General features: G+C 33.5%; 1 protein-coding gene across 34 annotated transcripts in view; it reads left to right on the top strand.

The window, feature by feature from the left end:
* The window catches only part of col25a1 (collagen type XXV alpha 1 chain), a 329,419-nt gene that overhangs the window by 90,173 nt on the left and 222,170 nt on the right, over window positions 1-17,076 (top strand). For 23 of the 34 annotated variants that reach the window (XR_012382769.1, XR_012382768.1, XM_073907408.1 and 20 more), the window contains exon 3: window positions 12,581-12,631. The exons of the other annotated variants lie outside the window; for them this stretch is intronic. Coding sequence is in view for 21 of the 23 variants with exons in the window: in XM_073907408.1 (XP_073763509.1) it covers window positions 12,614-12,631 (18 nt within the window). In the remaining 2 variants the exon portion in view is untranslated. The remainder of the gene's footprint in view (window positions 1-12,580; window positions 12,632-17,076) is intronic. 34 annotated transcript variants of the gene reach the window in all.

The raw sequence follows: 17,076 nt of genomic DNA on the forward strand, positions 1-17,076 counted from the left end.
AAATAAATAAAAATAAAATAAAATAAAATAAAATAAAATAAAATAAAATAAAATAAAATAAAATAAAATAAAATACAATAAAAAATCCAGGCACAGTATAAAGCTATTCAAGATTCAAGCTAAGATTCACAATAGTGAGAGAGTTTTTTTTTTTTCAACAGAAAAAAAGTGTTTGATATTATAGACTGCACTGTGGTCATCGTACCTCCCTTAGTGGAGAGACCCCTCAGGACTAGGGATGCTATGGCTATAGTCTGAAAAATAATCACGTTTCATGGTCATCACAGTTATATTAGATTAATTATTTTCACAACACTATTAGTTTATGAAATCACATGAAAAAAAAAAAAAAAAAACTTACATTTTAAAATGTTATGCATTACTGCTCAGTAAACAAAATAGTAGTTTAGCCAAGCCAATTTCACTCTTTGGAATAAAAAAAGTGAAACAGATTTTTGACTTAAATATAAGCAATACTTTAACACTGAATGTATTTAAACAATCAAAATATAAAATAGTCTATTTGTCAATTTGGGATTAAATAAGCTGAAATAAGTCAAATGCTGCTGCATTTTGATTAAGTACAGTATATTACTATTACAAATTTGTTTTGTATTTTCATTATGAGCGTTTTTAACAACATATCTACAAAAAAGGAACAAAGGAAGAAGAAACATAGCTTTTGATTTCAATAGTATACAGTTGAAGTTAAAATTAATAGCCCCCCTGAATTATTAATTGATATTTATTCATTGGGATAAACCCCTTGAGATGTACCATCTCATTTTTAAGGGAGTTCCCCAATTATACACAATCACCTAACAACAACACCAGAGGACAAAAAAAACTTAACTTACAAATCATCCAACAAACACAAAAAAAGTATAATAATAGTAAATAAAATAAATAGATTTTTTTTGGGGGGGGGGGGGGGGGGGGTAATATACATACACACATACAAATACATACACATAGAGAAACTATATACAGATCAGTGAATCAATCACCGAATAAATAATAACACTCTCAGGAAAAACAAGTGCAATGCAAAGTAAAATATGGTAGCAAAGTTTGCTTAAAGACCTTAAATGAATGTAATGGATCGAATTTTAGCAGGTAAATTATTCCAATCTGTTGGACCCTTAAACATAAAAGCTCTTTTACCCATAGATTTTTTTAAAATTAGGAACAAAAAAATTAGTCTGAACAGAATGTCTAACTTGATAATTTAAGGAAAATAAATACAAAATATTGTTGTAAATAGTAAGAATACTCAAAATGAATACATTTACATATAAATTCAAGCCAATGAATATGTCGTCTCGTGTGCAAAAATGGCCACTGCAACAGATTATACATTAAACAATGATGTCTGTAAAAAAACAACCCAGAACAAATCTGCAAAGTCTATTATATGCCGTATTAAGGGGGGCAAGATCTAATTTTCACACACTCTGATAAACAATATCACAAAAATTAAAAAATTGGCAAAATAAGTATTAGCCCCCCTGTTTAATTTTTTCCTCTTTTTCTGTTTAATGGCGAGATTTTTTTCAACACATTTCTAAACATAATAGTTTTAATAACTCATTTCTAATAACTAATTTATTTTATCTTTGCCATGATGACAGTAAATTAAATTTTACTAGATATTTTTCAAGACGCTTCTATACGGATTAAAAGACATATAAAGCCTTAACAAGCTTAATTAGGTTAACTAAGCAGGTTAGGGTAATTAGGCAAGTTACTGTATAATGATGGTTTGTTCTGTAGACTATCAAAAAAAATATATATAGGTTAAAGGGGCTAAAAATGTTGTCCTTAAAATGTTTTTTTAAAAATTAAATACTGCTTTTATTCTAGCAGAAATAAAACAAATAAGACTTTATCCAGAACAAAAAATAATATTAGACATTACTGTGAACATTTCTTTGCTTTGGGATATATTTAAAAAGTCAAAAATCAAAGGGGGACTAATAATTCTGACTTCAACTGTAGCTGCATTTAAAAAAATACAGTACAGTGAAAATAAGTAAAATGAAACCCTATTTCTGGAATTGAATCTTAGCTGAATAAAATAAGGAGTCAAAGGCTGTATTTAATCTCTTGCAGTTCTGATTGGTGCATTCCAGTTTCTTTATAACGTCAGCAGAAAACAATCTCTCTTTCATTTGAACTTTTACATTACATTTATACTAAATAAAGATATTTTTTGAAATTTAATTTTATGAGATATTTATGAGACAATAATTGTTTATTTTGAAATACAAATATTGGTTTATACAAAATGTATTTACTTATTTGCTGCATTCATTACTTGGTGCATAAGGATGACTTCACAAGGGTTTTTGTACCATGGAAGAAAGTGATCAGAAAGTGGTCAGTCAGAAACAATAAATTTTGCAGATGTCATTTTCACACCTTTAGGGACCCTAAAGAGGCCTGCCAGCTTTCTCCATGTGATTCCAAGCCAAAACCTGACCCACCTTCTTGCTTCCCTGCTGGGACATAGTGGACATCCATCTGTACGATCCAGGATTGGACAACACTAATCAGTAAACAATACTGTTTGGTGATTAGTCTTCTTGTATGTCTGGGCCTATTGCAACTGGTTTAGAATAGAGTATCCTACACCTTGTCGTATGTGGAACTCCAGAAGAACCAGTAGCCTCAAATATCAATCTGGCATTTCAGCAAGTGCTCTCTTAATATGATGAATGTTTTTGCACAAACCTGTGCTCTGAATCAGTCACAGTGTTTTTTCAATGCTTTTTATGCTAAGTTAGCATTATCCCTTGCTGGCTTAGCAGTTGATCTAAAAACATAATTTTACACCACATTAATATTTTCTGTAGAATAATAGAAATATCTTGTACAAAAGTACATATTTAATCAATCAATTTATGACAATGGAATATTTACAGTCATTAAATTACTTGATAAACATGGATTGCTTTTGTCATACTCTGAATTCCTTAAAATATTTAAAGTTGTACAACCAAAAGACTGTTGTTATTTTTGAGGCAATAGCTAGTAAAGTTGTATCATTGTTGCGTAATTCTGTATACAATGTGGACCAACAGCCAGGTATTTTACTTTTTTTTTTTTTTTACGCAGAACAGTTTGAAGTGGATATAGAAAATGCTTGTGATTTTTGTGGTATTGTTAAAGAATCTGTCACAAATACAAATTGGATTACAGGATGTCATATTCACTTTAGTACAAGGTGGAATTGATTAAAAAAGTACAACTTATTTTCTTATACAGCCAATAATGTCACTTGGAAAATACCAAATACATGTCAAGAACTGGGCGAAAGCTAAGCCAAATTGTGAACATTTTATAAAAAAAATATAAAAAATATGGTGCCACACTATGTAACAGTAAAAAAAGAAAAGCTAAAAAAAAACAAAAACAAAAAACAAATAAAGCATTATGTAAATTTCATTTGGTTAAATAAATGTTTATTATTATTATTATTATTATTATTATTATTATTATTATTATTATTATTATTATTATTATTATTGTTATTATCTTACCTATTTATTTATTTTACCCCTGGCATCTGTTTATACTTTGATTGTATAACTAATATAATTTCTCTCATTTTTAGTTTGTTTTATTTGTTCATAATTGTTGTGATATGTATATTCCTGTACTAAGTTTGTACATGGGGCGAAGCAGTGGAGCAGTAGGTAGTGCTTTCACCTTACAGCATGAAGGTTGCTGGGTCGCTGGTTCGAGCGTCGGCTCAGTTGGCGTTTCTGTGTGGAGTTTGCATGTTCTTCCTGCATTTGCATTCCTCCGGGTGCTCCGGATTCCCCCACAGTCCAAAGACATGCGGTACAGGTGAATTGAGTAGGCTAAATTGTCTGTTGTGTATGAGTGTGAGTATGAATGTGTGTGTGGATGTTTCCCAGAGATGGGTTGCGGCTGGAAGGGCATCCGCTGCGTAAAAACTTGCTGGATAAGTTGGCGGTTCATTCCACTGTGGTGACCCCTGATTAATAAAGGACCTAAGCCGGCAAGAAAATGAGTGAACTAATGAATAAATGAAGTTTGTACATGTTTACAAAAAAAATAAAAATAAAAAGTTAGCCCTATTCCAGATCTTCTACTGCATTTTAGGCTATTTCAAATTGTTTTTAAAAGCATTCTAATTTACTGACTCATGTAGCAGTCCGATATACATACTGATGAGGTTTATAAAATCATACTTCTTTCCCATCGTTCTTGTTCATATATATATATATATATATATATATATATATATATATATATATATATATATATATATATATATATATATATATATATATATATATATATTTTTTTTTTTTTTTTTCTTTTGATTAACTGATCCCATACTGCCTGTATAATATTAGTGTGTGGGCAAGCAATTCAGATTCAAATCAGTGTGGACAAAAAAATTCTGGTTTTAACTACAACCCCAAATCAGAATAAGTTGGGAGAGTATGGAAAACTCTCAAATAATAATTATAATAATAATAATAATAATAATAATAATAATAATAATAATAATAATAATAATAATAATAATAATAATAATAATAAAGTAGTGATTTCTAAATTTACTTTGACTTGTATTTCATTGCAGACATCACAACAAACATTATTTAATATGTTCTTCATGATTTTGTTTTTTGTTGTTATTGTTGTTGTTTTGTTTTGTTTTTTCAAAATAAACACATATTCCAGTTTTGGTTCTTGTAACACTTAAAAAAAAATACATTTGCCTTTGTTGCGTGTATATTATTGTTTGTACCATATACCATAATACTGTGATGAGACAAAATTGGCTTGTCCTTGACTTGCTTCATGTTCACTATAAATACACTGAAACATATTGTAGGTCAAGTGAGGGGTGTGTTAAATGGGCAAATTAAATATCTTCTTATTTGTTTCAGAAATAATTAACACATTAATGCATTGAAGTTTGAATACTCAAAGTTCTTAAAACGTTAATTAACAATTAAATGAGTCAAAAAATAATTCATGCACATTATACAGCTTTCTGTATCTGTGAAATTAAAAGTAGGCTCAATTCTTTGCCAGGGTATTTTTTTTAAGTGAAACCAAAAGCCACATGCCAAAAATGTTTGGTACTAATGTGTGTTCTATTATAATCCCTGCATGGATGTGCAATAATTGCACATCTGAAGATTGTACGCGTGATATCTTGCTGAACTGAAATGCATACTGGGAAGCAGATGGTTGACAGCTGATGTTGGAGTTTTCAGATCTTCTCACATGAAGCAGTTGAGGTGTCAATGTCAGTATACTGTAGATTAGTCACCTATTGGCCGGCTCCTAAAAAGCATGCTCCAAAGCTTTATCTTTCAGCACATCCCATTTTGCCATCCATAACAACAACACTTTGGAATGTTCAGAAACATTTGTGAAACTATTTTGGGGATTTTGACAGACCTTGAACTGACTGTGGTAGTAGATTACACTAATATACCCAGACATAAACAAATGTAAACTCACAGGAATACTCAGCAGCTGTTAAAGAAAAGAAAAGTCTAGTATAAAAGGTATAAGAAATCCTCTTCTATTATTTTATTATATTTTTGGACATGAGTTCCAGCACAGACATAAACAAATTAAGAAACTGTTGATAACTTTTTCAGCTCAGGTGTTTTGCTGTAGATGTTATATTAGGGCTACACGATATTGGAAAAATCTGACATTGCAATATTTTGTTTTCCTGCGATATATATTGTGATTAGTGCTGTCAAAATTAGTGCGTTAACGCAAGCGATTAATTTGAAATAATTAATGCGTAAAAAAATTAACTCAATTAATGCAGTTGCAGTTGTTTTTATTTCCTGTTTGGCCGATGTGTGTTTAAGATATATGGATAAGACCAAGGAAGCACTTTTGATGGCAAGTTTCAGTATAACAATTAATGTAGCACTACCAGTCTCTCTAACGTTTCCTCCAGAGTTTCATGCAATTTTGCGTGTTTCATTTTTAACTTTTAAATTCTGTTTTAATGGAATTTGATACCACATGGCGAACGGAAAGAAAAACCTCAGTATTTCGTGACTCGGTTGTCCTTTAAGGTAATCAAAAATTATTGCCTATATGGTAGACTCTTAATAAGAGTATTATCTTAATCATATTAAAATCGGAGTATTGGTATCAATGTAAATGAAGTGCCAGATGATGTCGCGAGCTGTCAAAGACAGCACATTCCTCTGCCTTTCAGCATGCGCCCTCCAATGTTTTATTAAGTTTGACATGTTTCCCCCTTAAACGCAAGTGTCTGCTTCACGTTGTTGTGTCAGAATCTTTGTGAAATAGGCTACAGCTATACTTAAGAACGCTTGGCTTTAGCAGATTTGATGGAAGCGATCATGCGTGTTAAATCTGAAGGGAGTCCTATCCTGCGCGTTGTGTGTGTGAGAGAGAGAGAGAGTGTAAATGTGTGTGTCTGTGCGCGCGCGCTTACGCGCGTTTCTTAGCAACAAGCTTGCATTAATTTTACAATTGAATAGCCAAAATGGCAAGCTTCAGTCTTGTAAATGTGATTAATCGTGATTAATCGCTATTAACTTTTTAAAAAAGTGTGATTAATTAGTTTTTTTAAACCATTTACAGCTCTAATTGTGATATGAAAACAATTTCAGAAGATGAGTTGAATAACTCTATTTGTAAAAAAAAAATCATTAATTTAGATTTGGTTAGCTTGATTAGGAATGGTGTAAAATCATGTAAATAAACATTTTTTTCCTGAGAGCCAAACAGCATTCAAATGCAAAAACTTAGTAATGTAAAACAACACTGTATAATTTTCATTGAATTAATTTTCATTGAAAAATCAGTAAAAAAAAAAAAATCTTTATTAAAGTTACAAATGTTTTACATTACTGTGCTTGAATGTGTTACACTCTTGAAATGTCTTTAAAAACACATGCACATGATACAGTTTCACTCTGTTATGGTTATATGTTTCAATGAATCCACAGATCTCATGTAGACTCAATTGTTAATCAATTATAATTTCAACTCAGTGTTGCATATCCTGCAATGTGACTGTTGCAGACACACACATTGCGATATCGATATCGTTCAGCCCTATGTTTTCTGTCTTGTTTAAAAAAAGAGTTAACAGATAGCAAAAATTACATAAAGAAAAATATTAGCCTAGTCCTGTCATGATAAAAGGAGAAGTGATGAATATGGAAGACGAGAGTTGACCAGGCCTGGGGTACTTTATATTGCTGTCCTGGTTTTGTTTGTGTCTCCATGGGCTGCCACTTTTATTATTTATTTATTTGTTATATACTTTATTATAAATAAACACAAAAGAAAAGATAAGCAGCAGCCATTCAGTGCTTTTATTCTTCTATGGCTCCTCTGCGAGACTCTACACTGGTGTGGTACACAGGTCTTGTTCCCAGCTCACTCGCTCCGAACGTATATGTTCATAACAATCACCTGTATTTTCCCGTATTTAAATTAGCTTATTTTATTGTGCAGTTTTATTGTTATTTTTATATTGAAATTCTTAATTCTTGTGCACTACAAAATTTATTCAATTTTATTATTATTTAATACTTGTGCAATCAATACAGGTTTATTGTTATTTATTTTGTCCTTTATTTGAATATTTGCGATGTATGCTGTTTGCATTTTTATTAAAAGGTTAAACTACAGGTGCTACACTTTGTGTTTGCTGTCATATCAACACAAATGGATGTAATATCATTAACAAAGGTGAGGGTTTTATATAATGAAGATTCAATCGTGGCAGCTCTGGGCCGCAGCGCACATAACCTACTCGCGGCGTCGTGGGCTGATTCCGGCTCGCATGCGGCAGCGTCGGCTCGCTCGCCCGCGCATCTATCTCGATTGACTCGGGCTGGAATCGGGCAGTGAGTCCATAGGCATCCGGAGTAGGTCCAGCAAAGGTAGTCAGTCTGAGGGGTAAGTCTCCATGAGGCGAGAATCTAGGCGGAACTGGCCCGAGTGTATTTTGCTATCTGGTGGTTAGGTGTGTATCAGCAAACTAATAAAGTCCGAAAAAAAACCCTGACCTTAGCGAATAAACAGTGATCCACCAGATTATGTATGTCAGAAACTATAGTTTACTGCAGAACTCTTTTTGTCATGGTAAAATAACACAGAAATCGAATAATAACACTTCAGTCTCCTGCCGAAGCTCAGACGGTCTGCTTTGAGAAACTGTCAATCACAGCTGTCAATCGCTTTTTTTTTTTTAATTAGAATATGCAAAAATCATACAAATACAAGAAAAAAATCAACAAATAACAAATACAAAGCAACGAAACAAAAACAAAACAAAAACAACAACAATATAGTCAATCACATCAACAGCTGTCAATCACGATGACACGCCCAGCATTAAATTACTGCTAAAAACAAATTGTTTACAAAAATGAAGATCTGCACCTATTTCATCACAATAATCAGTGCCTTAATCTTTCGGGACATTTTTATTGCAAGTGTGATTAATTTTTTAATTAATTTTTAATTTGGGCTCAAGTCTCATCCATTAACACGGAGGAGACGGGCTTTATGACTTGTACTGCAGCCAGCCCCCAGGGGGGCGATCTAACAGCCGAGACCTTCACTCAAACGCAGGCTTGTGGCACACTTGTAGGAAACTCTTGGATGGTAACATCATGATTATCATGGAAACATGCCTGCACAGCAACATACCAAGTAACGTTGAGCTAGTCGGACACTACTCAGTCCGGGCAGATAGTATGGCAGATGATTCCGGTAAGAAAAGAGGCAGAGGATTGTGCATTTTTGTCAACAAAAAACTGGTGCACCCAGAGGCTGCGTTCATTGTTGCGGTTGATTTTTATCACACTAAGACTGCTCCCCAAACTCTATCATCATGTTTCCTGCCATAATAGAGGAAACAAATCTTTAGACCATGTTAACACAAACATGGAGCCAACACCACAACAACCTATGCCACCTTGGACAGTCTCTTTACCTTTTTTTGTTTCTCACTTCTTAAATACTCACCCCTCATCAATTGCAGGATACCAGCTGTAAGAACAATCAGTGTGGCCTAAGGAGGGACACTGTACTACAGGACAAATTTTAAAATACAGACTAGAGTACATTTGTGTCTCAGGCTGCCCAGGGCTCCTATGTGGACATTAACATTGACACATACACCTCTGTACTGCATTCCATCAGCACCACTTTTGACTAACCAGGACCCCTGGATAAATAAGGAGGTGAGGCTGCTTCTGAAAGCCTGCGACAATGTTTTCTGATCAGGTGATGGAGAGGTCTTCAGCAAATTCAGGGCTAACCTGAAAAGCAGTTTAAAACAAGCCAAGCACTGCAAGAAACTGAAGGTAGAGGAACACTTTTCCAAGCATTCACAGCCGAGTGTTTTTAGCTCCCACGTTTCTGCAGCACAGAACACATTTCGGTGGACACCATAGAGTGTAACGAGAAAATCCATCTGCAAATGTCAAAAAAAAAGAAAGTGTGGGATCATGCATCACTCTACCCCTTCCACATCTACTCCATCAGAGCACATTTCCTTTATGGCAACGTTCATTGTGAATAAAGCCATAGTTAAAATGAAACAAAGGAGATAGAAAGGAAAATGACAATAGAGTCAGTTATAATTACCCACATTTTAGTAACTTTCAGCATGCAGTTAGGCTTTATTTTATTTATTAATTTTATTTAATGTATAGTTTTTTTTGGCAACTTATTAAAATTGAAATATATATATATATATATATATATATATATATATATATATATTTATTTTTTTTTCATATAATGTTTCATATGAAGGCTCTTAGGCCTAGTGGCAGTTGTTAATGTGTTTTATTATTTATTCAATATTTAATTTTAAGGCTCATCCTTTGGTCTGACTATCTGCCATTTTCAACATTTTTTAAACCTTTTTGGGCGGCTCTATATTTGTTGTAATTAAGTTAGTTTATTTATATATTTGACAAACACAAATATTTAATAGCTAAGAAAAGATTTTTGACTATTTTGAATATTTAAAATGTTTTTGACTATTTTGGTTTCATTGTTTCCATGTGGCTTTCCCTGTAGATCTCTAGGCACCTTGTTACATGTTTATTTTGTATTTTTTTATCTATATGTGTGTTTAATTCTTAGTAAGTTCATTCAATAAGCTGTAATTTGGGTAAATGTTATCCTTTTTTATAATAAAATTTTATTAATAATAATTTACGAAGATTCAACAAATTTCCATGTCGTTTTCCCCCCAGATACATTCATAATTATATACTTTGTCAGTGCTATTTTATATGTCTGCAAAGTTTCAATTCAGTGCTTATTATTATAGCATTTCTGTTAGGGATACACCAGTACTGATGCTGGTGTCTTCATTGGTCCCGGATACTGAGCTCTCGTACTCATACTTATAAAAACACACCATTTCCAAAGACAGATATTGACAGATAGTGACATCATTGACAGACCTTCTTCATTTCACACAAAAGCTTCTTCACGAGGAACAGTTTGGCAGTGTGGAAATATTTTAAAATTAATGATGACAACTAGGATTGAGTAACTCATTTTGGTGCCACTGTAATGCCTGAACAATCAGGATTGCTAGTTATTGCATGAGCTGTCAGAATGATTGATAACGTTATTTCCTCAATGAAAAAAAAAAAAAAAACATAAGAAAGCAAATCCAAGACATCTTTGTAGTTATGTTACTCTCATGTTATTCAACAAAAGAGAGGAGATCTGTTTTTGGGCCAACTCAACTTAACTTTTCTTTTTTAAGTACATTTTACAAAATGTCACAGGGAGCAAGAATTTTTCATATCCTGTAAAGTTTTTGCTTTGTTCTCTCCTCATTGTAAATGTTTCCTCTGGCAAAAATAGCCCATATGAATGTACACTTTATAAAATTATCATGTTGCTTTTTTAATTGAAAATGTATCTTTGAAATCTTTGAAAACAAAATATGACCGTGTATGTGGCATTATGAACTATACAGTAATGCTCAGACTGTCAGACAGGCAACACTCAGTCAATGCAGTTTTCCTGGACCAGAATAATTGACAGAGATAGAAATATCATGATCTGTTTTTTATTAAATATTGTTTCACAATGTCCCAAGTTTAACAATATTTTCAAAGCCTCAGAGTAAGGGCTTTTATTTATTTAAAAATATATATTTAGAGTTATGGTTGATTTCAAGAGGAGTTATAAAAAGCTACTAGATTTAATAGCAGGAAAACATTTAAAATCAAATTGAAAATGGTTTGATATTAAAAACTTTGACAACCTTGTGTTAAGCAGAAAAAAGTAATTACTTGGAGAACATCCACAGACCAAAAAAGATATCTGTATCCTCAAGTACAAGTAACAAATATTGCACTGTCTTTATAAAATGGAATTGATTTACTAGTTCTGTACAATGTTAAACAATGTGGCAAACGACATTTTTTTCTCAGTCCTGAAACTCAAATAATGTTGCCCGTATTTGCTTAAGTATAGGCCTAATTAAATTAATTTAATAAATTGGTGTTAAGTCTGTGATTGTAATGAAAAACTACTGTTCAACTAAGAAAATCTTTAGTCTGGGAAAGCCCTAATTCTTGTAAAACTGTCAATCATTGTTCAGTGTGTCATTTAATACTCTTTTAGGGTCTTCCTAATAATTAATAATTAATTATCTTCTTAATATAACTTCTTAATAATTAGTACCAGTTTGTTTCAGCCAAATAACAAAAAAAATAAATAAATAAAATTGTGTAAATACTCATTTCTTTGGTTAAGTGTAACTTGCTTTCATTTATAGCAATAATAATAAAGTTTATAGCTCACAAGAATAAACGTGAAAACGATAACAATGGAGATGTCAGTAAAGAAAAATATGTTTTGTACTTTCTATTTTGGCTCTTGACCTTTAAACTCTTTTGATGGCTAAAGTGACTTCCTGGTAACTGTTGTTTTGAAGGACAGCAGATCTGATTTTGCAAAACAATGAGGCACACGTGGGCAAAATAGTTTTACTACTAAACTAAGTAATATTGATTTGCATATCATGTTTTAAATTGCAACTAAGCTTTTGACTGGCACTAAATTTACTTAGTTATACAAAGTAATTTACCTAACCCTATTTATACATGTAATGCACTGAATATAACAGCTAAAATTGCAATATACCTGAATGCATAAGTGCAAATGTAGGACATTCTGGTGCACTATGTACTGTCTGGGCTGATGTAGCTGTTCATTTCACCATTACTTTTTTTGTTAGATTTTAGATTAGATTTTTGTTACTATTTGTTATTTTTATTCTTTTATAGCTAGTAAATGACATATAGATATTTAAAATCAGTTTTCGATGCATTTATTGTGGCATTATATTTCTGGGAATTAATAAAACTATTGACAAACAATTCAAATAAAAGTAAACACAGGACACTTCTTACATTCTAAAGGGAGCGGGACATTTAAACTGTTCACTAAACTATTTTAGTTTCACTAACATTGTTGAAGATATGACCAAGATTTAAGGACTTATTAAGGAATATTTTCTTACCTGCTTTAGGTCCACCAGGCAAAAGAGGAAGAAGAGGACGCAATGGAGACCCTGGTGAGTGTGTGTGTGTGTGTGTAAGGTTATACACTCATAACCAAAGTTTTAAACTTTTAAATCTTCTGTGCCCCTTGCACCTGGACAGTTCCCCTTACTCAAAATATCCAAGTTCTTGGAGAATTCTTTAGGTACAAGTGCATGCCAGAACTAAAGCATGTTCACTAACTAACATTCCAAAGGCCTTGGTGTAGTACATTAGCTGTTACCCCTGGCTATGTTTTACCAGACTCAGGCCAGCCACTCAAATTGTGTTAAAATAGGGCCAACCACTTTCTGGAAAACATGTGTAATTGGCAAATGCAGTGTGAAATAGTTCCAGGATCATATTTAATGGATTTAAAAAAAGACCTTTGAATCAAACTATGTACAGTGTTTGTTCAGTATCAAAGGTATTCTAAGTTGGAAAATGTTGGAAGGACTCACCTCCATAAATAGTCAATTCAAATGAGCATTTAAAAATGCATTTAAAAGTGCATTTCACTCAGAGCACAAGGATTCCATTTGATCTTTTTTTGTAAAATGCATTTTAAAACCTTTTTGATAAACAAACAAACAGCGAGAACTAGAAATAAATCTGCTGTAAACAGAAAAAAAAAAAGAAAGATAATTGTGATTGCCCAGTGGTTTGCCCAGGGCCAAAAACAGAGCTGTCCTGAATGCATGCTAAAAAGTACCCTTATTGTCTTTGCAGAAACAGCACTGTGTAGAACGTGCATGAGAAAGCTTTCTTCTGTGAGGCTATATCTAGTCAAGAGCCAAAACTTTGACAAACTTGTTTATGACCACACACACACACAAACACACACCCAACTCAAGATGTGGTCAGATGTCACACAAACCAAATTGCTTGACCCTCATAGAATGATTATGAAATCTGGACATTTCTTCTTAACAACATCTATCAGTTTCTATTTTAACTGATTTGTTATACAGAATCAGCTTATACAAACTATGCATGTGCTGAAGTAAAGGCTAAAATATATGCGTCTGTATAGAAAGCCAAGCACTGTAGTGTTTTTATTTTTATTTGGTTTGGTTTAGTTTGTTCATCACTCACAAATAACACTTCCCTTTATTTACCCAATTTTATTTATTTTTTTAATTTACTTATTTATTTATTTATTTATCTATTTATTTATTTATTTATTTATTTATTTTGCTGCACATCTGGGTCAGAGAACAAGTTATTAGTCTGTGCTTCTTATCAGTTAACAGTTTAGATTTGAGATATTTTAGGGAGACTTTTTTTTTTACTGTACCACAGAAGTAGTTGACATTGAAACTAAATACATGCTTATTCCCATCCATGTTTTTTTTTTGCCCAGGTGGTTTTAAATTGTGTAAGTATAGGTATTTGTATAAATAAAATACCATTTCATTTTCTATGTACAGCCATTAAAATGACACTTCAGCAAAACACACACAAAAAAAGGTTAAGAATTATGTCCAAAGATCCTAAAACTAGTTATTGAAATATCTGCTTTTTGTAAGAAAACATGCGCACAAGTGTAAAGAATATAACATTATTGAATACATCATGGGAACAAAATTTTTATCAATTTATGCATTAATCATCGTACATGAAAATGACAGTAAAACACTTACTGGACAGCAAAGTTTACATTAAAAAAAGTGTAACCTGTAAAAAAGGTGTCGACCTGTAAAGAATATGGTTGTCAGCAGTGTAGAGATTAAGAGAGAAATAACAACACAATGATTACGGATGCTATATATAGTTAAAGGTTATGTATTAATTGATTTTAAGACTAAGACTAAAAAAAATAATAATAATAAATAAATAAATAAAAGTAGACTTTTAGCCTGCTTAACACAGAGAGGCAAATTATTCCAGGTTTGGGGCAAGCACTATAAAAGCACAGCACAGTCCTTCCATGCTTTTAATCTTGTGTTGGAACTGTCAAAAGTAACTGATCAGCACATCTAACTGGCTGTGTACAATTAAATTAACGCAGAAAGGTCTTTCTGCTAGTCCATATAGGGATTTAACACCAAGATGTAAATCTTAAAATGTAATCTAAAAATAAACTGAAAGTCAGTGAAGAGAAGCCAGTATAGGTGTAATGTGTCCTTATTTGAGTGTTTCTGTCAACAAATGGGAATCTGCATTTTGCACCGTCTGCAGACCAGTATGGCAGGCATTACATAAAGGGAATTAAAATCATTCATTTATTTATTCATTTTCTTTTCGGCCTAGTCTCTTAATTAATCTGAGCCACGGCGGAATGAACCACCAACTTATCCAGGACGTTTTTACACAGCCGATGCCCTTCCAGCTGCAACCCATCTCTGGGAAACATCCACACACTCATTGAAGACATACTCTACAAACAATTTAGCCTACCCAATTCACCTGTACCACATGTCTTTGGACTGTGGAGGAAACCGGAGCACCCCGGAGGAAACCCACGCGAATGCAAGAAGAACATGCAAATTTCACACAGAAACGCCAACTGACGCAGTCTAGGTGCGAACCAGCGACCTTCTTGCTGTAAGGCGACAGCATTACCCACTGCGCCACTGTGTCGCAGAATAAAAATAATCTATGACAATAATCATGTCTATAATGAAACCCTGAAAACAGATTAATTACAGGAAGAGAGATAACGTGCTCTTTTATTATGATACAGTAGCTGTCAGTCAGCCCCATACAAGATTTGCAATGTCAATGCAGCCTAAATAGATGAATGAATTGATCAATGGATAGATAGATCAAGTGGACTGATATGGCTATTTCTCAATACCAAGAAAAAGAAAATGGACTTGCATTCTCATAATGTGAAAATGTTATTCTTTTTTTTATAATTACGTTAACGTTAACGTTATCATTTTTCAACCTGACCAGCTAAGACCAGGCTGGAAATGGCTGGAAACCAGCCTGGAAATGGCCAAAACCTCTCTAAAACCAGGCTGGTCAACCAGCTAAAACCAGCCAACCAGCCTAGCCTGGTTTAACCTGGGTTTTTCAGCAGGGAATTGTCTGGTATCCCACTGTTTAGCCATGTTTCTGTAAAAATCATGACATTACAGTTGTATGATGTGCAGTCGAATTTCATCCATTTTGTTCACCAGTGACCGTACATTGGTGAGAAAGATACTGGGTAAAAAGAGCCAGTCTGGTGTTAGCTTTAGCTTAGCTTTTAGCCCGCCGCGCTTCCCCCGCCTTTGTTTAAGTTCTCTACGCTGTCTTCTAGCACTTCTGCCCGGCCTGGCAGGGCGCTCCGTCTCGGGTGTTCTGGCGCTCTCAGGGATGAGTCGAAGATTGCTAATAAAACTGTCCGGAACGCACAAACCAATATCCAAAATCTCCTGTCGGGTGTAAGATGTAAAGGCACTACTATTCTATAAACTGAAACTATACTGCAAAACTGAAACTATATGGCAAAATTTGCAGAAACTGGATAGACGCTGAGCCTTGCGCTTTGCACGCACCGCCATCTTGCCTCAATATACACATTGCAACATTATATTGAACATTACAACATTCATATACTGATTTATTGTTTTCCACCACTTTCTTTTTCCACAACTATATTAAAAATCCACATAATCCTTACAAAGATTTGCACAATACAAATATAACCAGTTTTAAAATAAATTTCAGCACCATGCGTTTACTCCTTTATTAATATTGGCACATAGAAGTTTTATTTCACCATCTCATTTAGGGAAACTTCTGAGACAAGTTATTTTTCTGAAGAGCAAATACCAGAAAATATACAGTGCTGCGCTTCCCTCAACTTCCCTCAATGACATCTGGGACTTCAAACAAGTGCTGTGCTCAAGTCTGCATTCGATTCATTCTCAATATTAAGAAAACATTAGGGTTTTTTCACACTGCCTCTGTTCTTCAGGTCTTGAGTATTGAAATTGAACTTTGGCACCTGATGATAGTGTTACACGACAACACAAGGATGCAAGAATGCTTAAAAATGCATGTTAAGAAACAGCTAATGTTTGCCAAAGCCATTTATTTGTTAACAAACAAAATGTAGTGTGTTATAAATGTGACATCCTAATGGGCTGCAAACCAAGTATGTATATTTACCAAGCAAGTATGTGTATATATTTATTTAAACCATTAACCAATATTTTTTGCATAGTATAGAAATGAGATCCCAGTCACTCTTATTCCCTGTCACCACACACCTCAACTTTCTCTTCAGCCTCTGGTTGAAACTATCTACCAATCCATCCGTCCGTGGTGGTAAACAGAGGTATATAACAGCTTTACCTTTAGGAGGTGGGAAAGGGCCGCCATCAGCCTAAATGTAAAGGTGGTTGCCAGGACAGACATGATTTCTGAGGGGATGCCCACCCTGGTGCATAGTAAGAACAGTTCCTTTGTGATGGCTTTGGCAGTGGCTTTTTTGCAGGGGCACTGTGTCAGGGTAGCAGGTGGCATAATCTACCATTCATGTGTTCATGGT

Source organism: Danio rerio, chromosome 7 (assembly GCF_049306965.1).
Source record: "Danio rerio strain Tuebingen ecotype United States chromosome 7, GRCz12tu, whole genome shotgun sequence".
Lineage (NCBI taxonomy): Eukaryota > Metazoa > Chordata > Actinopteri > Cypriniformes > Danionidae > Danio > Danio rerio.